At 39.0% G+C, this 24,809-nt stretch overlaps 1 protein-coding gene across 3 annotated transcripts in view; it reads left to right on the plus strand.

Annotated features, from left to right (window-relative positions):
* The window catches only part of OPHN1 (oligophrenin 1), a 35,366-nt gene that overhangs the window by 5,927 nt on the left and 4,630 nt on the right, over window positions 1-24,809 (plus strand). For all 3 annotated transcript variants that reach the window (XM_053474187.1, XM_053474189.1, XM_053474188.1), the window contains exons 3-18: window positions 8,460-8,555; window positions 10,719-10,780; window positions 13,155-13,226; window positions 15,584-15,685; window positions 15,875-15,985; window positions 16,300-16,404; window positions 16,992-17,121; window positions 17,437-17,537; window positions 18,067-18,158; window positions 18,699-18,777; window positions 19,949-19,982; window positions 20,350-20,412; window positions 20,796-20,870; window positions 21,190-21,274; window positions 21,487-21,545; window positions 21,954-22,059. In XM_053474187.1, the coding sequence (XP_053330162.1) occupies window positions 8,460-8,555; window positions 10,719-10,780; window positions 13,155-13,226; window positions 15,584-15,685; window positions 15,875-15,985; window positions 16,300-16,404; window positions 16,992-17,121; window positions 17,437-17,537; window positions 18,067-18,158; window positions 18,699-18,777; window positions 19,949-19,982; window positions 20,350-20,412; window positions 20,796-20,870; window positions 21,190-21,274; window positions 21,487-21,545; window positions 21,954-22,059 (1,372 nt within the window). The remainder of the gene's footprint in view (window positions 1-8,459; window positions 8,556-10,718; window positions 10,781-13,154; window positions 13,227-15,583; window positions 15,686-15,874; window positions 15,986-16,299; window positions 16,405-16,991; window positions 17,122-17,436; window positions 17,538-18,066; window positions 18,159-18,698; window positions 18,778-19,948; window positions 19,983-20,349; window positions 20,413-20,795; window positions 20,871-21,189; window positions 21,275-21,486; window positions 21,546-21,953; window positions 22,060-24,809) is intronic.

Raw genomic sequence — 24,809 nt, forward strand, 5'->3', positions numbered from 1 at the left:
ATAGTTTTGTAATTGTTTAGTAACCAAGATAGGTATCTCTAATCTAAATTCCATTTCTTACAGGATTTCTAGAATTGCAAAATACTACGCAGTTTAGGGTTGGCAGCTACTAAAATATTATTAAGATAGTTCACTTCTAATGCCGCAGTGCTTTTCAAGTTAATTCATCTTATGATTTTATGCTTAGAATGCTGGGGCACATTTGGGATACCATGACATTTTCTGTGGTTTTGCTATAGTTCAATTTGGGTATCAAGTAGTAACTTTTATCCTTCCTCTGAATATATGCCACTGACTACTACTGACTACAACCTTCTGTCTCCTCTCACCGTTGCCCTATCCATTCAACTATTTTATCCTCCAAACACTTCCATGTATTTTAGTCTTCTACGAGGGTCAGTGCCTTACTGAAATCCAGATGGGCTATATCTACTACTCCTTCCTTGTCTATTATTTTAGTTACCCAGTCAAGAAGTCATGTTAGGTTAGTTTGACAGGATCTCCCTGCAGTAAACCCATGATGTTTCTGATCTTGCAAACCATTTACATCAATATACAGTATGTAACAATATTTTCCTACTGAGATAAGACTTACCGGTCTGTAGTTGGCTGAGTCTTCCCTGCAACTTTTTTTTATTTATTTATTTATTTATTTTGTGAAGTGGTACTACAATTGCCAACATCCAGTCTTCTAGAACTACTTCTGTCAGTACTGACTAATTTAAATAAGTCTGCAAATGGTTTGGCCAGAACACTCCAATGCTCTTTTAATAACGTTGGGTGTATCCCATCAGGTGCTATGGATTTGTCTGTTTTTACTTTAGAAAGTTCAAGTAAAATGTTCTTCCTCTGTAAACAGACGTTTTACAAGGTTTCAAGCACACAACCTGCCTTTGTTGGCTGAGAAGGGATTAGGCTGATGCCAGCTCTTCTGCTCCTTCAAGGTCCTCACGCTTATATCGGAGCGCCGGGGAATCACATCATATTCTGACACTTAACATATTAGGCCTGATGAAGTTTGGCCCCTAGTTGCGGTCTGGCAGTACATTGGGGGGGGGCTGGAGGTATGGGACCGTGGGGGCCCCCTTTAAACCACTACTGCCATGAAGTCATGTAATGTAAGAGATTGAACTAGAGCATAGCATTTGCTCATGTTGTATCGCTAGGCATATGGGTAGCCTAAACCTGTGTAACTTAGTGATGGACCAAGCCTGAAACCCCTGGCAGCTTTTGATTTAGAAAGTTACCTGGACGTCACCAAAGCGCACACACACAACCTGCACAAAATCGATTAAAACACATGCAAGCCTCACATAAGTGCATACTGTTCTGCTTACCACTACCAGATAAAATGGATGTATTTTTTTTTATGTGTATACTTTACAGAAAGCCTGTCTTGGCCAACCAAATATATTTTTAACTTCCTTGTTTTGGGTTTCAGGAAACTTGTAGCTTCTACAAAAAGCTATAATTCTGCCTGGTATGCTGAAATTAAATATTGTAAAAAAAAAAGCAGGAAGCATGAATATAGAAGAGAGACACGCCAGAGTGGGTCTATCTTTTTAAGGGTCCTATAGTGAACACTGTATTGTATATTATTATAATTTTTGTATAGTAAGTTGTAAAAATAAACATAATTTAGTTGATATGTATGTTTGTTTTTGTACATTACAGTGATGCATATTTTTTACAATGTAATTTTTAAATTAAATGTATACATTTTATGATCGTATATAACATGTGAGAAATATCTTCACTTTTAACACAAACCTGTTTAATGGAAGGTGGATCTGCATGACTCAATGGGGCATCATGGAAAAACAATGGGCCCTAAGCAGCCACAAAGGCTGCATCTATGCATATATACACATGGACATCTAGAAAATGATCTAGAAAATATGTATTCTGTCCTCCTGGTGTATGTTTATTTTTATAATAGTAATAATATGTATTTATTTTTGGTGAATGCGTGTTGGACAGGACAGGATATTGGTCAATTAGACATAGGGTGACTGCTAGCTGTGCTTCACCGCACAGCTAGAGCCATGGTTGTGCCTGGCATACTCTGACTCTTATATTATTACATTGTTAATATGTGTAAATGTTGGTTAATCAGTCAATATCTGCTTCTCATGGTTCAAAGAGAAGAGTTGTGTTATCCTAGTGCCCTGCTGGTGTTGTTGTACTCTGTCCCATCTCATCATTCCTCTTTCTCTGGTTTTGTTTCCAACTTGAAATCCTTGCTTTGTATTCTCCCTTGTTGCTCTTTTAAAAGATAATTAAAGGGCCTGCCTCAGAAACACCATCACTTTTATCTTGTCAAAGACTACCTATGAAAGTAAGATCCAACGATAGAGAATTAGAATGTCACTCCTCAGATCCTTTCTCTCTGTCCCCATGCCCCCCCTTATCATCCTTGATTATAATCCATCTTTCCATAAAGCTTGGTTTGTAGCTATATATTGTACTGTCAACTGCAGCCCCCATTTAACCCAACACTTCACCGCCTCCACCCAACCCCAGCCTCCATCTTTCTTATGCCCATTAATGTGTACATAACTATCTTTTATTTGTATCAATAACAAATGTTAGATTGCACATGGTTTCAATTAGTTACGAGATCAGCTCACATTCCAGAAGTGGATTGCTTTTGGAAAATGATGATGATTGCTTTGAAATGTGTAAAAGGAACCTATCATTTATATCAATAGAAACGTACTACAATGCTCTGTAGCCCCTCTCAATTCATGTGGTTTATACAGGCTGTTTTCATTTTGAACTGTACATAATGTACAGCTAGTTTTTGTGTCGTGTTGCATTGCCGTCGTGTTATTACCCAAGAATTGTTTTTTTTTTTTGCCCCCAAGAATTTTTTTTGTCTACCCTCATTGTTGACAGGTCAGTTTAGAGCCCTGCAGTGAATAGGGGCGTCTGCAATTAAATGGTTAATTATGTGGGGTTAAGGCCTTTTCTGGTGCTAAATCTGTTAGAGAGAGAGTGGCCTTTTAATTTTGCCTTTGGAAAAGTAAGGTCTTATTGAAGCTACAGCGGAAACTGGGATCCAACAAAGGGGATGTTGTATGTAGGACACGCTGAGTCTGCTCCCGCTACTTTTGAACAAGCAGACCCTTGTTTACCTTCTCCAAAAAAAAAGAAGTTTTGGGCAGCCAAGTTTACTGAGTGAGCTCCAGGCTCCCGATTCATTGCAGGACCAGATGTGTCCTCACACTAACAAGACTTACAAAGAAGCAGGCTGCAGTACTATTACACTCATATGTATTTACATATGCATATTAATAAAGCAGATACGAACATTAACATTATAGGTTAAAATTGCAATATTGCAACAATATGCGGCCAATTTAAGATGAGGTGGATATTCGATTTTCAGCTTCCCAGTTGTGCTTATTCTCCTCTTTGGCTAAGATTCTGAGCATGCTAACTTTGGAAGCATTAAGGTTCTGCTTTCTTAAAATACCCTATACTTCACTGGCCACATTGTACAGCAGCTCCATAGCTTAGTATTCTGCTATAGACATCTGCTTGTTTCCTGAATCACTGTTGGCCTGCTGCTTGCCGTAAACACAGAACGTGTTTGACCGTGGATGACCTCGGTCAGCTCCAGTCTCTTGCTGTGTCAGTGGTTTTCCAGCTATAGGATTAGTGTCTTTGGTTGTGTATTTATTTGCAGGGGCCCATCACTGTTCAGACCCCTATGTAATTTTGTGTGTTAAATTCAGCTTCTGTTGCCCAGCGGACTACATTCACATTGATTTACAATGGAAGGAAGTTTAAGATGTAAATGAGGCAAAGCTACCTCTGACAACCCAAGATGAGGGGTGACTTGAGCCCCTCAGCATCAATGCCCCTATGCACCTTTCTGCTTGTGTCTGGCCCAAAATGTATTGTTCCTATATCAGCTAGTCTCTCCTGTGATCAGTCTTATTTGTATCTTGGTAAATGATTCCATTTTTGGTAGCTTCGTGGTTTGACCGATCTCCAAACATCTGTTTCATATAGCATCTTTGTAACTGTAAATTACATACTTAAAATCACCTGACTGTGTGTACCCTAATGTGGCCAGCTTTTCATTTACCAGCTTTGTGACAAGGTCTCATTGTTAGTCATTTGGATGATAGATTGATAGTCAATAACTCTAAGAAGCTGTATTCTGTGTAGCGTTTGACTGTATGTGTAATCCCGATGCATAAATTGCATTCTCTAGCATGCTTTTTTTCTCTTCAGTTCAATAGAGGAAGTTTTAAGAAACAGTTTGTTTCTATGTCAACAACTTATTAGTGCCTCTTTTGTGTCAACAAAAACTGCGGATGAGGTAAAATTTTAGGGCAAGTGGATGGGACCAAATACCACTCCTCTAAACAGAGTAAGAAGAAAGTGACCAGGAGTGGTATTTGGTCCCATGCACTTGCCCCACACCCCCCCCCACTGAGAAACAATAGTACTGAATATGGCTAGTAATAAATATTTAATCATGTAAAATTGTACCTCATCCGCAGTTTTTGTTGACACAAAATAGGCACTAATAAGTTGTTGACATAGAAACCATACATAATAATAATCATAGATATTTACATTATGCCACCTTAGTGTTAACATTTGAAATATACCACAAAGGCAAACTTTCCACCCCGGGTAGCTGCAGATCTCTCACGAGGTGTTACTGGAAAATCATGTGGTGTGTTTGTTCTGGGCTCATTTAGAAGCCAGGTCTGGAAACTGCATTAAACAGAGGAACAAATTACAGTTAGAAAATGTCAGGTTTATCATGTAGTTTAATCTTGTGCAAGGGACAGCAAAAATCCCCTGCACTGTGTAAAGACCAAAAGAAACACACAAAAACAGTTCCTTCCTTGATCTTGGTCATTATATCTTTTCCTGACACATTGTTTATTTCTTGAAAATCGTGTGCCAATGCTGAACTCTTACATCGGTTACGTGAGGTCACAATTAGTAGGTCCTTTTCAGCATTCGAAACAATGGCGAGGTTAAGGCTGATGCTGTATAGAAAGGACATTGGATACCCGGAATAGCCTTTTCATGGCAAAAAGTATAGGAAATCATACACCAAGATGTGATAAAGATATTCTAAATAATAAATCTTTAAATCAAGTATGAGGTTTACAGAAAGGGTAGCTATTAGTTCCTAGATGTTTCTAGATAAGGCATGCAGAATTATGGAGTATACTCTAATTTAATAATTAAAAGTACTTTTAGAATGAAGATGGACGGATGAGATGGACCTTTACCCCGTGACGTACTGTGATTGTTAGACCAACATTCAAGTGTCGATAGAATGTGCTAGATCTGGGCAAGTCATCCTCAGGGCAATGAAAGCCAGAGCCCAGCCAACCGCCCAGCCTCTCGTGGAATTAGATCCTCCTCTACATGTACAGCTCCTCAGTCCTATCCAGAAGGACGCTATGAGAACTTGCTACTTGAGTGGTAATGGGCTACACTCAGGCATGTGGCATGAGCCAGCAATAGCTCACCCAGTCTTTGTTTCTGAATGATTAAAATGTAGTACCAATGCAACATTTGCTGCTCTATGAGATACAAACCTCTCAGTTGTAGAACATTACAAGTACTGCACCATTATTACTGATTTTACGGTATTTACACAATAAGATGTTTAACTCTAACAACGCCTTGAGGGGGTGCACACTAATGTTGTGCTTCAATAAGCTGGTGTTAGGATCAGAAGAATAAGCAAAATCCAAGTGTCGGAATTACCTGCTGTTTGCCGACCAGCTATCCTTTGGTTCTTTTGACCCACTAGGGTCCTCAGTGTGTTTCTTGTAGGTTCTACAGAATGACTTGTTGGTTTCCTTGAAAGTTTCTCCAGTACAGTAACTCAAAACACTCAGAAAAAGCTTTTAAAGTGCTGCGTCATGTTTTTATTAGATTGCTACATGTTTTAATTCCTCCTAAGCGTTTAGAGGGGGAAATTCTCTTAAAGTCTATGTAGAATACAGAAAGTAACGATAAAAATGCCTGTAAAGTTTTAGTATTGACTCGGTTTCCATGTTACTCAATGCCTTTTGGGCTTTTCCTGCAGGCGAAAGTGTTTTACAGTTTCGTAGCAGAAAATACAGCTCACAATAAGGAGCGGCTCTTAAACCACCCACATTTCTCTTGTGAAAAATCCCTCTCCTCAACTCGTGGCCTCTTGAAAGCTCAGATTCAAAGCATGTGTTATCCTTATGTGAAAGGATTTTTCTCTGGAAATGTATTGAAGAAGAAAAAAAACTCACATTGCGTATTTACCATTACTGCATGAGTATGATAATCACAGATCGGAAGCCTATCTATATAAAATTAAAGCTGTGCTATGACGATCAATATGAAAACTGTTCCATGTATCTTAAAAAAACAATTTATAAAATGATAAAGTCAATTCTTTGTGCGTCTTTAAGATCAAAGCAGGATTATTTTAGTTTTTTGTTTTTTTTTGCCTAGTGTTCTGATATGTGAAATCTGAGAATTTTATACAAGGATTAAGATAGTCGTCAATAATCATTAATAATCTCACAAGCATTTTGCAGTAGGGTACGTTTGATATTTGTACGTGGATTCACAATATACACAGACCTCCCGACAACTACAAAATGGTACATAGGAGAGATGCTCTTTTACGTGCCAATGTATACCTGCCTCCCCCTAGCGTCGGAATTGTTGGAAGCTTTTGTTGCGCTTGGCTAAAACAGTAGTTGCTTATCTAGTATGTTAAGCACCTTAGCAGATTTGTTTTATTTAATGCAGAAGGTTTACTTGTTAAAAAAACAAAAACACAGATACTTTTGAAGACGCTTCTTAAGTTTGCAAGTACCTCTCAGGGTTTGTTTTTGGCGATTAACTATTCCCGACAAAAATTAGGAATGCTACAGAATTTTACATGATGAGAAATGATTTCATAGAATTAGGAATTCTATTTGTAATGCTGAATTTGGTTACAAAAGTGTTAAATTCAGCAGAGTTGCGTGTAATTTAATGAATGTACTGATAACTCATGGACCTTTGTAACCGTATTACACCTTACTGTATATATTTCCTTCTATAGCGTTGGACTACTTGGCCTAAACACAGCCTTATTCATCGATCCGTTGATTTCTTGATTGATTCTTGATCAAGCGATTAAAACATTTTTAGCATATTTATTACACATTTAGACAGTTAGTAGCTTGATGCCTGTTGTAATACTATATTTTCTAATGCATTGTGCTGTTCTGAAGCGTATGATAACGATCTATTATCACAAGAGTTGCTAAAGATACAGAAGGGAATGGCACAGAACTGAGATCACTGTACATTTACCTAGAATATCCGTGTAAGTGAAAGGCCACATATCTTGGGTATAATACCAAACCAGGACATTTTTCTCCTGTACTTAATACGTCATAAAAATATGAATCACTTTGACTTTATCTTTTCTTTCACAATTAAAGCATTTTTAGATTTTAATATAAAGCCAATATTTATGCAGCAGCTTGTATTTATCAGTATAGATCTGATTTCATAAAGTTGTACATTTATGTTTTTTTTTTACTTTAATCTATGAATATCTTAGCTTGTAAAATAATAATGATAATATTATTTATTATTATTATTAAAATAATGTATTGATTTCTCAAGGTAAAGTGTGAGCTGCTTAAAAGGCTTTTTTTCACTGGATTTAAGGATAGCAAAACTATGAAAATGTCCATGGCCTCCTGGAGGGGAAAAAGCCACCCTGAGTTTGGCAGCACGGTGAAGAAAATCTGTTGAGGCAAACCTAAATAGAATATACATAGAAATGTAATAAACAAGTGCATATGTGAATGAGAATATCGCACTTTGTAATGAGAGTCTGACTGTCGATTTAAATATTTGCCATTTTAGAGACAAATTGCAGAAGTCTTTTGATTTACTTTTTTTGACTAATAAGTACATGAGGTGAATGAGCAATATTTTCCCATTTGTTTGTGCTTCAGGCTGGTGCGAGCTACAACATCCCCGATACTACATTGTACACATAGCATGCAGAACAAACACCCTGCTCCGAACTCTGAGCTCCAGGTGTCCTGATTTTGAAACATTTTTTTTTTTACTATATAAACTTGTGTCTGTTATGTACAGTATGCGTTCGCTGATAATATTAACCCTTTCTAGATCTACTTGTCCCACTTATTTTATATGGGGCGTCTCTTGTGTTTGCTTTAAAGGCCAGAGATATGTTCAACCCAACTTTTTAAATACAAGCTGTACACATCAATGCCGACTACCCGCGAATCTGGCTTGTCAATTGTTGGATAAACTAACGTGCTGTCATATATTTATTCCGTGGTTATGTCAGTTTATACCGAAGCATTTATTTGATCCATTTGCATCTGGTAAAACTATGTGGCTGAGACCTGAAATTTTATCTCTTTCTGTGCAATTAACCCTTTGGTTTTTTTTTCTAGGCTATTCCAGTGCTGTGCAGAAATTTTCCCAAACCTTACAAAGCTTCCAGTTTGATTTCATTGGGGACACCATGACCGATGATGAAATAAATATTGGTAAGCCATTTTAATAATGGAAATGCCCTGTTTAACCCTGAATATAAATAAAATATGGATACACTGGTATTTCATTTGTCACCGGTATTTCTGCAGCAAACTTACAAGGAAATTAAATGACTCCCCCTTTTTATTTATTTTTTGGATGGGGGTTACTTTCAACTCTGTAATCATTCTTGTTGTAATATAATGAAGTTACTTTTAAACAGTAGATTGTAAGATTCAAAGGATAGATCTCCTAAATGCTATGCTGTGGTTTCATCTTTTGCAAAAAGGGGAATCGCATTTAAATTCCCTTGGCGCAGGTACAGTATGAGTTATACAGTGTTTACCTTTTCTTTGCATTATAGTCATTTTTGATAGCACACTGGCTATACACAAGCTTGTGGTGAGTCTCTGGCATTTAATATGTTAATAGCAGATGTTGGAAACTGATGTCGCTACCCGAGCCAAGCAGTGACTCACAATCACACACTCATCTGTAGCTCTCCTTGTGCTCCAAAAAAGGGCCCTGTCTGATAGAAGAGGAACCCTCCCTGGCTGATCTGTGACAAGTATACCAGCCCATGACTTGGACCCTAACCTGAAAGTGCCGCTCTTAGAGAAAAATCTAACACGGCCACATAACACAGCATTAATCCGGCATAGAATTGGGCAAAAGTAAAACAAGTAAAGAAAAAAAAAAACATTCCAATACAAAACATGTGTATCCAATTAATTCCTAGCCGGAAATAGCAGTCGTCAGTCTTTATTTTTTTTTTATTATTAACGGATTTTCGCAAACCTCTGAATTTTAGCATTCTTCATGTTAATATGCAGGATTAATTTTCTGCTGGTGTCTCTGTGGCATGTGCAGTCCGGGTTCTTACGTCGATAGTGATCTGCAGGTTAGCGCCCGTGGGAGATGCTGCCATATATTATTACATTAGTATGGATCTTCTAGTTACTGCCTGTGGAGGATACACTTTAATACATTATGCATGGATGGTGTTCTTCAGGTTAATGCCCAAGGACAGGGCTCTGGAGATTTGACATATACCTTCTTTTGAAATGAATGTCCAGAATGAATGTCCTTTGAACTTTGGACTGTCTTTTCCCCGCTCCTATTAATGGGTGATGATCCCTAAAGCTGACACTCACTAGCTTCACTATTATGAAGAACCCACCCTGCAGAGGGGACCTTCATAGTAATTTAATTACACATAACACAGGACCAACCAATCTCTTCTTGGAGCAGGTTCAATGCATAGTGAAGTCTGGGAGTCGAAAACAGCTACTCTTTGCCTTGGAGAATAAAACCCCTGAGTGTCTGCACGATGCTGTAATAGCAAATGACACAACCTAGAGAAATGGCTGGTTGCCTCACTGAGTTGATTTTGTTATGCCCCAAGGAAGAAAAACAGTGATTCAGCACAAGTTCTTTATGCTTTAGGAATCTCCACAAAATTTCAGCACCCTTGGGGGGTTTGGCTGTGATCATTATTTATAATTTGACAAAATCTTTATTTTCAAACAGTTTGTGCTGGAGAAACCTCAGCTACACTGCGAGACTTTCTAGCAGAAAGGGATGCATGTTAAAAAAAAAAAAATAGATATGAACATTTAAAACAGATGTGTGTATTGGCAAAATCTATTGTATTGCTATACAAGTCTAATCTGTTTTACAATAGGTAGTGTTAACGGTAGGTACATTTTTTGTTGCTTATTGATTTTCTTTGGCATTTTTTAACTTTTAAATAGGGACATTGATCAGTAGAACATAAACCCCAGTCTTTCTTGTATGCTCAGTCCACAGACACTTGTAATGAATGAATCTAACAAATCCTATTTCTTTAGAAGTAAAATGGCAAATTTATTAAAGCAAGAGCTTGTAGGTGACTTTAATATGTATTTTGAACGAACATTTGTGGGGGGCTTCTACTGCATGGAGGGCAAAGTTAATATGGGATTCATTGAAAGTAATTTCATTGATTTAATTATGGATTAGTCTCATTTTGTAAAAAATGTAACAAAAGACCAGTTGGAAAAGGAACCAAGATGCCTTTTGGTAATACTTTTCTGTTCTAAGCACAATAAGATGAAAACTCATATTTGAAGCTCCCCCAACCTAGCAGTACCTTTCCTAACAGTAATCCACCATCATATATTTTTATGGTTTTACAGCTGAGTCCTTCAAAGAATTTGCTGATTTGCTGCAGGAGGTGGAGATTGAAAGGATGATGATGGTAAGATCCGACGTAAAAAAAAAATAACTGTGAAATCCATTTAAACGGCCATCAGAGGCTAGCTAAGGCAGCCCTGTAATAGAGGTGCTCAGCTAGGTCACCTAACACGACGTTACCTGACCCTGCAGCAGTAGTGCAGTGTGGGGATAGGCATTACACAAGATAGGAGTGTGACTGAGTATGTGTTAGTGTATGGTGCTAGAGTGGGCATGGTGTTAGTGTGTGTTGGTGTAAGAGTACAGTTTGTGTTTGTGTATTACCGTATTTGCTTGATTATAAGACGACCCTGATTATAAGACGACCCCCCAAAATCTGAATATTAATTTAGGAAAAAAAGAAAAAGCCTGATTATAAGACGACCCCATAGGAAAAAAGTTTTACTAGTAAATAAATAATAATTCATGTAAACTATTTGTTTGTTTTTAATTTCCTTTTATTTACCAACCTGCCCTCCAGTTATGCACATCTGCCCACAGGCATGCCTTATACCCTCCTATATGCCACTCTGTCCCATGATATGCCTTTTAACCCCCTATATGCCACTCTGGCATATAGGGGGTTAAAAGGCATATCATGGGACAGAGTGGCATATAGGGGGACACATACATACTCAGACACTAATATACCCACCCAGACACTTACCTACCCACCCAGACACTTACCTACCCACTGAGACACTTACACTTCCCTACCCACCCAGACACTTCCCTACCCACCCAGACACTTACCTACCCACCCAGACACTTACCTACCCACTGAGACACTTACTGAGACACTTACACTTACCTACCCACCCAGACACTTACCTACCCACTGAGACACTTACACTTCCCTACCCACCCAGACACTTCCCTACCCACCCAGACACTTACCTACCCACCCAGACACTTACTGAGACACTTACACTTACCTACCCACCCAGACACTTACACTTACCTACCCACCCAGACACTTACCTACCCACCCAGACACTTACCTACCCACTCAGGCACTTCACTCACCGCGATGCCTGAGCGCTTGCTGCAGCTCCCACGGGATTACAGCATGACGCAATGTGACCCCGCTAGGCCCCGCCTCCTCCAGAAAATTGAAGAGGTCTGCTGTGGGACAGTGCAGTACCGCCGGGTTCCGGTCCTGCTTCTGGAGGAATCTCCCCAACCGGCTCTGCTTCCCCACAGTGGGCGGGCTATCCCGGGAGCAGGAAGGTACGCGCTTATGCAACCTCGGCTGCTGCCGGCACTTTCGCCGGCGCTCGGTGATAGACGCCGGCAGAAGCTGAGGTTACCATGCAGGAGGATCCAGGTCCCCTGCAGCGATGCGGGGGATCTGGATCTTAGTCTAATAGTCAAACCTCATTTGAGGTCTGATTAGAAGACGACCCCGATTACAAGACGAGGGGTATTTTTCAGAGCATTTGCTCTGAAAAAAACCTCGTCTTATAATCGAGCAAATACGGTATTTGTTAAGTGGTGGTGGCAGCCGCACCAATGAAACCCCCCAGTCAGTAGTCGGTAACCCTACGCTCAACCCTGATTTGGGAGGTGCACCTTTTAGAAAGCTTAAGCAGTGATTAACTAACTTCAAAAGGTTAAAACTTACTGAATTACAAAAGTGAAAAATGGATAATTATGGTGTAGTATATCCAGAAATGTATTATTAGAATGGAAGGTTCCTTACATGTTAAGATACCTGGAGGACTGTTCAATTAATGATACCTCCCGCATTGTATACCCACCTTGCTTAACAAGGCCACATGTCCACTTCACATGACCACAGCATATGTAGATGTACGCTGAGTTTAGTGTATGGAATAATCCTTACTGTACCCTTTTTTAGAATCCTCTCTCAACAGAAACCTTGCTTTGCTTCTTGTTATAACAGGAATATATATGGTTTGGATCTATTCGGAAAGCTGTTTATTTTGTTTGTTTCCAATGTATTATGTTTCGTCAAATATACCCCTCACTATTTAATTTATTCATTCTACTGCATCCTCATTAGGGCCCTGAACATGGCTCAGATTATAACATTGGGAACTCTTGGATGTGATTTTTGAAAATGCTAAAACGCCACATGCAATTCCCTACATGCCACGTTAAAGGGACACCTCCGGCATCATAGGCATTCCATGGTCCCTTTAAATGTTTCTGGTGTTCCCCTTGCAAATGCATTGGGGTGGTTCTGCAGAATGTAGTATTTGTATAGACTGACATACATATGCAACCGAGACATTTCACTTAAGTATGCTGTGAACTGTATTTTGAGAAAAGTTGCATTGTTGTCTGATTCTTTCATCACATGGCTGCACTTTGAGAAAAGATTGAAGGTGATTATTATATTGTACGGCCCAATAACGTTATTTTTGCCTCTTCAGCTACAAAATGCGGATGATCTTCTGATCAAACCTCTTGAGGGATTCCGTAAGGATCAAATTGGACTAACCAAGGTATGTTACAAGTAAATCATTAAGGGTTGACAGCGATCTGCACATATCATATATGTTTAATGTTGACTTACACCACGTATAAAGAAAGAGAATGGCCAATTGGGACACTTGCGTCACAGAAATATACTTCCCTGACTACACATTTATTCATTCCCAGCTTAAAAAAAAACCACATGATCTTCTAAACTGTTCTTTGTGTGTCCTGGTAAAGTATGGCATATGTTATTTCCTTGGGAAAACTAAAGTAAGCTCTCTATTTTCCTGGAAGTCATTCATTGACATGGTCACCTCCCTTACTCTGACATTATGCGAAAAATGGAGAGGCCCACATTTTGTAGAGAGGGGGCTGGATCCTCTCTTAGGCCATCTGGAGGTTGCCAGAATGAGTGAGCCGGGAACAGCCAAGAAAATCTGGAATCGGCACAGGTTCTGCCTCCTCCTGCTTCATAACCATTTCACTGCCACAATGCCTTTTATTTTTGCTTACTTGTCACATTTAAATGTTTTAGATCGTTCAAACACAAAATGCAGTTTTGACATGAACACTTTTATTGAAGGTAAAGAGTTAATCATGTAATCATGTGAAAACATAATTGCCCCCGTAAAATCGCCCACTCTTCTTAGCCGAATTGTTTAAATTCAGTCACATTTGTGGTTTTGAGTGGGAACTGCCTTTTTAGGGTCATGCCACAGCATCTCAATCAGATTCAAGTCAGTAATTTGACTGTCCCACTCCAAACTTTCACTTTCGACTCATCATTCCACAGAATATTACCCCAAAAGTCATCATTTTATTTTTTTTGACAAATGCGAGACGAGCCTTTGTGTTGTTTTTGGTCAGCTGTCTTTTTGCCTTGCCACTCTCCCATGGATGCCATTTTTGCACAGTCTCTTATTATGGAATTGTGAACACTGACCTTAACTAAGACAAGTGATGCCCGCAGCTCTTTACATTTTAGTCTGGGTTCTTTTGAGAGCTCCTGTATGAATTGTTGCTGCGCTCTTGGAGGAATTTTGGTAGGCCTAGGCTAGGTCGGCTAGATATGCTCCAGCACGCCCGGTTGCTGCAAAACAGGGGAGCAGATTGACCTCTTTGGATGATCAGGTCTGTACTGTGTCACTGCTCAGATAGCTCTCAACTCCTTAACCAGCCTATTTATACTACAGACTAGAGCCCTGCGCGGGACTGTTTTCTTAATCCCGCTCCCGCTGAATTTCTGACCATTACCGCCCGCTCCTGCAGCTTGTGTGTTCCGCTCCCGCAACATATGTGTCCAATCCCTCCCGCTCACCGCAAACATCATTCACAAAGATTCATCCACTCATTCACGGATACTAATCATTCCCGGATACTCATTCATTCCCTCAATCACGCATTCTCGTTCATACAAGCTCCCCCACCCCCTTACCCGAACTGCAGATTTCCCCGTGCACTCCCGCAAGGGTGCTGTCAGGGACTGGGTTCATACAGACGACTGTAATGACCCAGAGCACCCAAAGATGGAGTTCAGGAGGTATTGTGCACTAGCGGAGATGGACAGGGCCCTGGTGGAGGGCGACTGCACTCTCCAGGGTGTTGAGCACCTAGGGTTGTGTGGCCACATACCAGGGCCCTGACATAGCAGCGGATGTTGTCCAGAACAAAACAAAGTGATATCCTGCAGGCACCCTGGAGCAGGCATGAGACATAGCTCTCCAGACAAATTTGTAGGATGCTGCAGGCTGGAGTAGGGAAGCTAAGCAGAATAACAGCTGAAACATAGCAAGCAAGGGAGACAGAACAAGGAACAGGGAGATGAGCAAGAAACATAAGCAAGCATAGGATATCTTAACTGGGACATGGGGAGAGGAGGGAGAAACCAAAATCCTCAGATGATTCAGGAGAAAGAGGACAAAGGCACATAAAAGATGAACACACATAAATACAGGACTAGCCTAGGACTATATGATAACAATTGGAGATTTAGTCGCATCTTGTGGCCATAGCTCACAAGCTTGTTTCCTTGTTCGAACACCACACTGAGCTAATTGCTATGGTAATGCTAATGAAGTCCATTCCTCCATTACTTGAGTGATTCTATTGTTTACTACAGGCTTGTAGATTGGGCTATCATAATGGAGCTAGAACATAAAAATTGCTTTTATGAAGCTGCCTTGCATAAAACATGCAGCAACTAGAACTTTTCCGAAAAAGTAAACAACACAATATTTTTGAAAACATATTTTTAATCTGATACTCTTAAGTACCTTAATATGCATTCTGACACAGAAGTGGCCCTCCTCCTGACACACAAAATGTCAATAAAGTCCTGTTATTTTTATAAAAGGCATCACTTTGTTAAAAATTATTGTTTCAGGAGAGGAAGAAAAAGTTTGACAAAGACAGTGAAAAGTTTTATTCACTTCTTGACCGACATCTGCACTTGTCATCTAAAAAGAAAGAGACACAGCTACAGGAGGTGAGGAGTGGCAGATGCATTGCCAATAGTGTCATGTAAATAACATTAAATCATTTTGGTTCTCTTTTGATATGTATGAGAATGAATCATAAGCTCTCCGAAGTAAGTATAAAAAATATGTAAATATAAATATTTAGTAAAAAAAAAAAAAAGTATACATTACTCAGTCTGGTTTACTCTCTTCTTCAGGCTGATGTGCAACTAGACAAAGAAAAACAAAATTTCTATGAATCTTCCCTAGAGTATGTCTACCAGATTCAAGAGGTGCAGGAGAGCAAGAAATTCAGTATTGTGGAACCGGTGAGCAAGTACACAGGATTCCTGTTGAATGTGCTATTTTATTTGCTAAGCGTATTAAGTCATTGCTTAGTAATACGTAGACTTGTGCAAATGGACCAAAAATGATTTGGCCAACATTTTTTTGTTAGGTTTTTGGTCCATTTGTTTCCAGATATGTGTACATACAGTTAATGTCATAACAGGGGCGCTCCCACCATCTCTCCAGCTATGTATCTGCCGTAACAGATTTATTGCTTTTTTGTATTCCTTTTTATAATATAAATATGCATGGACCTTCACTAATAGTGTAAATGCATCAATGTCTTTGTTCCCAGGTGCTGGCCTTCTTGCATTGCCTCTTCACGTCTAACAGTCTGACCTTTGAACTGACGCAAGACTTTCTGCCCTACAAGCAGCAGCTGCAGCTCAGTCTTCAGAATGTAAGTCCTGTACCAGACAGACACAGCCGTGACAATGAACCGCAATGCGCACTTAAAATACTGATTCTTTTAGGGAGTGTAGAGTGTGTGATTGGTGGATTGGGTATATCAACCCCCAAACATTTTGTATGGCATAATTTGTGTAGTATCAAAATAAAACATATTTATAAATGAATTACCCTTTTCCTGTTACATTGCCATTTATTACTTTCTTCTTTTGATTTTTTTTCCTGCCTTGGCCTTCACCAGCATTCATTTGGGCACCAAGCCAGCTGGCTGTAAATTCGGTAGAAGTCAAATGTGTATCCAAAGTATGTTGTGTAATTAAGCAAAGAAAACACTCGTTGACTATTGATGTGTAGACCAATGGTTACAGAATGTTTTTGTTACCCTTTTCTTGGCAATGTATTCAAATTGTTGCTCAGCATGTGCAATTTACACTTGTTAAACAAGGCTCACTGCTTCCGTTTACTGCAAGTCCATGCATAGCCAACCCAATTTTAAGATCTTGTACATTGCACTTCTAAAAGTCAATTCATTTGCTTATTGTTGGAATGTGCACTTACCGTTATTTGCCTGCCCCACAGACCCGAAACCACTTCACCTCGACCCGAGAGGAGATGGAGGATCTAAAGAAGCGAATGACTGATGCTCCAATAGTCTGCAAATTGAAAGGGCAGAGTACCATCGAAGGATACCTGTATTCTCAGGAGAAAAGTAATGTTGCTTATACCTAGAAGCCTGTGCACAAAGCTACTGGCTGTAACTTACTTTATAACCATTACATACTTGGATTTTCACATTTATTTCTGATAATGAGCTTGGCAGGATCTCCGAGGTATACTATAGAGTTTAATGCTGCACTTATGGCAGGTCTGAGGCTGTACATGATATCTTGGCATTTATATCAGTTTCACCTTCAAACCTGGTCACCACTAAAAGCCATAGCAAGAAACAGCTCCTTGAGATATCAGTAAAGACAGTTAAACCTCATGGAAACATAATGTCTTTGTTTTTGATTGCTTCTTTCAGGGGCTCTCGGCATCACTTGGGTGAAATATTACTGTAAATATGAGAAGGATAGAAAGGTCTTAAGCATGACTCCATTAGAGCAGAAGCCAGGCCCCAAACAGGTAAGTGAAATGTATTGTGTACGCATAAACTGGCTAATATGTGCCATGTTGCCCAGCCAAACACCATACTATATATATTTTATTATATTAAAAATATATCTTCGAAAGCAAACAAAAACCTGTTCAACATGCTGAGTGCTGAGTGTTGTATGGAATGTACATCCAGGACCCGATTATTGCATCTTTTAAAATTACTGGAGACAAAATTATTAGTATCATTTCCAGTAGTGCAGTTATATGATGTGAAATGTATAATTCTGTCTATTTTAACAAATGAAATCCCAGTTAGGGTACTGTTTTTTTTTTATCCTTTTGGCTGATGGGAAGCACAGCCTCTGCTTTTGAATATCGTAATAAAATACAGGTTAGGTAATTGTTTCTCTTAGTGAGCTGTAATCCTGTTTGCCTGTGTGGTAATCCCTTACCGCTACCATCTGTTTTAGGAGATAGTCCCTTTGTTTTCCTTTAACTCCTCCGCGTTTGTTCTACTATGTTCTCACCAGATTCCCACTTCTTCCTCGCCTTGTAGGTGACCCAGGAGCTGACACTCAAGTCTTGCATCAGGAGGAAGAGCGATTCTATTGACAAGAGGTTTTGCTTCGATGTGGAGACCAATGAAAGGTGAGTTCTATGGGTATTAGAGGAACGTCCAAACCTACCTTATGTTTTGTTCGTTGTGTAGTCACCATAAGTGTACAACATTAGAATGTCGTTTACTAACTGGACCTCAGTGCTGGTATTTAGGATCATTTTGAACCAGTATATGTATCTGAATCTTAGCATTTTTTTTTACTTTGTGCCTCGTTCTCGGGGTCTGTCAGTTCTTTTGCAGCCTATATGTTATGGACTTTTACATTGGTTATATGATACATTATACTTTTGAGTTGCCACAAGCTAAGATTTCCATGGGGGTTTTATAGTGCTGAAGTCACTGCGTAAAATATTCCCATTTAAACTAATATATAAAGTACCAGCAGATCCATCGGCATTGTACAATGAGGTTATACATAAATACATTTACTGCAACAGAGGATGAAGGCATACAGGGTAAGCATTTGTATTGTAAAAGAGTGTTCACAATTTAGTTTTTAAACGTGTCTCAAGGACACATCGTAACATCATTTTGACTCGCTTTTTGTTCTCCCATTTCTATTCTTTCAGACCTGGGACCCTCACTTTGCAGGCTCCATCTGAAACCAATAGACGCCTATGGATTGAAGCCATGGATGGGAAGGAGCCAGTGAGTATGCTGGGGTTTGAGTGACCTCTGCTGGAAGAAACCTTATCATGAGCCACAGCCAGCACAATATCCAGTAATATGTGTTGGGCACTTGTTGCGGGCGATACATTAGCTCCATGGTAGATTATTATGATAATACAAAGGAAAAAAAACATACCAAACGTAACAATTAAATATAGTTAACAGTATTTAGTAGTGCATTTTGTCCCAAAAGACATAGGTTTGGCACGTGCAAGTACCCCATGTCAGCTGTAAGACTGACACTATTAGCTTTTGTGGGTGACAAACACTCTGTTTATTGTTTTAGTGTCCATACGAGGACACAGAAATTTAGGCATCACATAGGTTTCAATAAATAGAGATATTACTTTGCATATGATTCTGTGTGACTAAAAACACACACACACACTTTCTATAAAACATTGATTCTCTGCTTCCTATGTACTGGCCAGAACTGGCTCTCAGGCGCAACAGGCAGATGCTGAGTCGGTGCCCAATGGCGTCTTCCATTCACCTGTTAGTCTGGTTGGGGCAGCTTCACACTGCAAAAGTGTTCTTGTGTGATATATGTGTAATATGCAACCCTTGTGTGATATATGTGTAATATGCAGCCTGTGATTCATTGTCTACTCACCTAAAAGTGCCAGGGATGCCAGTCCAGCAATGTCTACATATCACCATATGTTCTGCTTATGCCTTTCCTTAAACCACTACCTAAAAGAATTGGCAGATGTCATCTTCTAGATAGCAAGCTTGCATGCAGGATCTTCTTTACCTAGTGTGTCAGTTTGTCTTAGTCTGTCAATTGTAGTTTTGTTCATGCCCTTTGAATATATGTACTGTAAGAAGCAGTATATAAGTATAATAAAAGTTATGAAACAGCTCTCCCATCCCATAAGGATGTTTTTTCCTACTAAAATGATTGGATGTCCTTTTAAGCATATATACAGTATTCACATATTTGCCAGGACAAAATAAGTCCCAAGCTACAAATATTTTTTCAAACACAGCATTGGAATCAGAGCTGGTTTGCAGATTATTTCTTCTATAAAATGAACAAGTGCTGGTTACTTTATGCATTGTGCATCGTTGGCATCTGCAAATGATTACTAGGATGCATCAGTTTGGTTGTGTGGAACTGTATAAAACTGTTCTCTGCTTTCCTCCACAGATCTATCACAGTCCTATCACGAAGCGTGATGAAAGTAAGTACAGAGCACTCTGGCTATACGAACACTCTACCCAAAAAACAGCCATACTCACACTCCAGTAGTAGCTTAGACTGTTTTTGCATTTGCTCAGTCATGTAGCTCTAACTTTTGCAATCATTTTCCTGCTCACAATCGTCTTTGTTAGATTATGTCATTTATCTGCATCATATGGAGTTGTGTATAAATAGCATTTCTGGTTCTAATTGATATATTGCTTATTATAAGCAGTTGAAGGTCCATGCGCTCCTGTGTGTATATGGCCTCTCTTGGCTTGGAGTTCGGGGCATAGGAGCTGGAAAAAGCATGCTCTAACTATGATCATTTTGTAGCCCCAAATACTAATATGGCGCCTCTCTTCCAGTGGAACTGAATGAAGTGGGATTCCGCTTTGTTCGGAAGTGCATCAATGCAGTGGAAGCAACAGGTAGGCACTGATACAAAATGGAATGTTAGGACAATAGTTGTCATCTTTTGATAATATAATACACATTCATAAGGTGGGGTAGATACTTTTTGGTAATAAGCAGTTTGTAGAATTTTTACACAACTGAAAAGTGACGATTCATTGGTTCACTCACAGAAAGCATCTAGTGCCTGCCTAATGTCAGATAGTTCGATGGAGAAGCTACATCATGTGGGGAGGAAGGCATGGGATGGTGGTGGAGGGTAGAAATAGACAATATCTTCAGGGGTTCTCCTAGCTCCCATGTTGAAAGTCATGTTTTTCCCGTTACTTACCTTTGGCTGGTTTTCGATTGATCACATCATTGATATCCCGGGAATGCCTCTATGTCTATCCTCTTACAGGAATCACTACAGAAGGGGTATACAGGACCGTGGGGAGCAACATCCAGGTGCAGAAGCTTCTTAATTCCTTTTTTGGTATGGATCACATCTGTATTACTTTTTACACGATTCACATAACTGATTACCAAAGATCTACCAAAGATTCTACCATTAAATATGTATGTGTGCAGGTCTGTCTCCAGCAAGTTAGATTATTTTCTCATATTGTCTCTTGAATATTTATATAGCAATTATAAAAATGACACCCGTTGACCGTAATGATATCACACAAAATGGTACATATTTAGAATATATAATGGCAAAAGACAATGTTATAACATTGATATAGTCCTTTTACTCCAGCATAAGACTCAATTAGTTAGATTGACTCCTATTCTCTTTTATTCACTTTTAGACCCTAAATGTCCCGGAAATGTGGATCTACAGACCAGTGATTGGGACATTAAAACTATTACAAGCTCTCTAAAGTTTTATCTCAGGTATATGAAATGCAAATATAAAATTTTAATACACCAAGCTACATCATGTGACCCAGGAAGATGACCACTACAACGTGTCATAGTGTATCTCTGCTCCTTATGCTTAGACATTACATATTAACTGTTCTAAATGTGTTCTTTTCTTCTAGAATTATTTTGTGAATTTTATATTGTATTTTTTCTCCATCACGTGTTCCTTTTTTGTTTTTCAGGAATCTCTCAGAACCAGTAATGACATATAAAATGCATCGGGAACTTGTGTCTGCTGCAAGTAAGTCCCCTTGTTTTAATTTGTTATTATTGTGTATTAGAAGTACTATTATAATGGAATGCTCATGCATGGGACATGTTGGTGAAATTGACTTTTAGAACATGTATAGTTAATAGACAGTGTGTCATTGTAGATAAACGTTAAAGTGAACCTGGCAACTAATAAGGGCTTATTAAAAGACTATAGCATGAAAATGGCATTTGATATTCATTGTCTTTTAAGAACCTCTTATATTCCATGTATAACTTACAAAGATTTAGCAATCAGCCTAGGATAGGGACATGCTACTAATTATTATGGATATGAAAAAGCGTAAAGTGTAATATCCTAAAAACAGCTCGGCAAGATAAACTGTGTGAAAATATAGGGACAGGATTAAGGTTTATGATGTCCGCTTATTCATTACAGAGTCAGAGAATTTGGATTACCGTCTAGGAGCGATTCATTGCCTTGTATACAGACTTCCAGACAATCATCGGGAGATGCTGGAGCTGATCATACGTCACTTATCCAGGTACCTAATGGCAGTTACACATTAAGATATTCAGCTTATAACCCTTCTGTTGAAGACAGTGCCCTCTAGTGGCTGATACATGTATCCACTTCATTAAGGAATTAAATGGGATCTTTTCTTTTTAATGTATAAACATGGATCAATGTGACATCTGTTATATTGCTTTAACTATTTTTTTTACAAGTAATCCAATTGTATGTGTGAGGTCTATAATATGGATTTGACAATACCCTGTCATTTCTGTAAATTACCATACCTGTTAAAGTGGCAGTAAACATTACTGTTAGCACTTAAAGGAATGCATATCAGAGCCGTAGCTACCTCCTTTTGTCCCTGAAGGATGAACAGAAAAATGCACCCCTATTATATTTGTACAGATGTTACATTGAGGAAAGTACATTAATAACAAGGAAATTAATGGTATTAGAACAGGAAAACTAAGAAATAATAGTAAAACAAATATCTCTTATCCCAGTCATTTGTTCACAATTTGTGCCAATCAGGTAACTATTAACCTTTGGCACTCTAGAGTTTGTGTACTATAATCTCCATTATGTATGTGCAACCCTAATCAGTATACAGTTAGCCAGACATAGATATGATACAGTGCAGCTTATAGTGAGCATTAGCACATAGTGAGCCTGACATGTTATAAAAAAATTAATAACTTCTAATTGAGGAACACTATTGTGCTTTGCTAAGCATTAAGCTTTTGTATATGAAGTTACTTTATGTCCTCTACCATGCTACAAAATTTCATGAAAATCTGAAATATATATATGGTACAGTGGTGCAGCATAACTGCCAGCATTATATAGCAAGCCAGACACTGACAATGGCACAGCCTAACTCCAATCCTTAAATAGTGAGCCAGACACTGATGGTGTTAGATTACTCCCATCACTATGTACTGTGTCTGGCATCGACAGTGGTACACCATAACTCCATCACTATATAGTGATCCACAAACACACATGTGGCTACACTATAACTCTCATCACTATAAAATGAGCCAGACAAATAGTTGTACAGCATAGCTTCCAATATATACTTCTGCTGAGAACGAACTATGATGCTCAGGAAATATTACAAAAGACTTTTGGTAGGCTGGCCTCATCGTTTAACTAATGCTCTCTCCCACACTCTCCCTCACTCAGTCTCACACTCCTTCACTCTTACTCACTCTCTCTATGAGTGTCTCCCTACCCTATCTGCCGTCCTTCCGCATCTCTGTCTCCTTTACTCTCAAAAGGGCAGAACCTCTGTGGAACCCTCTCGTTTGGGGGAGAGGATGTCCATAAAATGCAGTCAGCAGGGGGGGGGTATGCCGCTGCAGCTCTGGAATTGCAGCATTTTTGTCAGATAAGTTTATTAATTTATTCTGCATAAATAAAGAATGCATGCTCTATATTGCAAGCATGGCCCTCTTTACCTAAAGTATTGATTTATTTTAGACAGTTAGTCAATTCTAGTTTTGTCATATCCTTCATTAGTATGTGCTGTAAGAAGCACTGCGTAAATTATTGCCACTATATAAATAAAAGATATTAATAATAATATTAGCGTACTTTAAAACATTAATATGAGTTGTTGGTGGGACTCTGTGGGGCATTAAATGCCCCTTTCAGAAAACAAATAAGCAAGCCTTTGTTATATGGAAAGGTGCTGGCAATGTCCATATGCGCTGTTAGCTTCTCGCTTCTGACACTGAGCTACATTACCTTACATTACTGAGGATCTAAAGCATGGTAGAGACAACTAGCGGAGGCTGTACTGTCCGCTGCTAGCTTTGCCCACCGGACCCCATAGAGAGCAGGTGTCAGGAAGTGACTGGCAGTGGGTAAGCAAAGCTGCTTTTCTGTTTAAACTCTTAAGATAACACTTTGGTTCGCTTAATGGTTTTCTTAAGTGTTAAAAATAAAGTTTAAATCCTAAACGCTAAGATATTCCAGTGATAGATTTATTGGGAAAGAGCCTCAGAGGCAATGCCATACCCTGTAGAGTGCCCTGTAGAGGAAATGGCAGCTGCAGAGAGTACACAGGAAGTGCTGCCCTCTCCCAAACTGCTTCCTAATACACGTTTGTGTAAATAGTGCTAACAACTACTCAGACACATAGACAATTATCTCACACGAACATTGCTGGCATACATTTTTCTTGAATGTATAGACTTATACAGCGTTATGATTGGGCACTGCTAATATCTGGTGTGCAGTAACAGTAAAGGGAACTCCCATAGTACTAGTATAAGATTATGAATGGCTTGAAAAATAGTTCTGTTTTCTTTTTGATGCATATGCATATGAGCTATTTATTTTAGTCTATTCTATGAGACAAACACTCTTGACTCCTTATCATCATACCTGAGAACTTTCTAAATGACTTGACCCTGAGAAGCTTAAAATATGAACCCTATTAATGTAATATTATTGGCCTATCATGTAGATTTTAGGTAGCAACTCATCAAAGGTGTTAACCAAATGGTTCTAGTACCTGTCCTCATGGAAATCTTGAGTTATCATCATTACACTTAGTGGAGTAACATTTATTAAAACAGGGATGTCAACCATGAAATGCTGATAGCAAAACACTACTCAAGTGTTGCTCAGCCAGCATCAAGAATGATCTATGGTCTCAAGGAATATGACGTATGAATGATGAATGAATGAAAGTAGTTTCACAATAGGAACAACAATTTAGATTTGGATTATTGTAATGTAAATCTGATGTAACCAATATATGCTGGTGAT

The sequence above is a fragment of the Spea bombifrons genome, chromosome 8, assembly GCF_027358695.1.
Source record: "Spea bombifrons isolate aSpeBom1 chromosome 8, aSpeBom1.2.pri, whole genome shotgun sequence".
NCBI lineage: Eukaryota > Metazoa > Chordata > Amphibia > Anura > Pelobatidae > Spea > Spea bombifrons.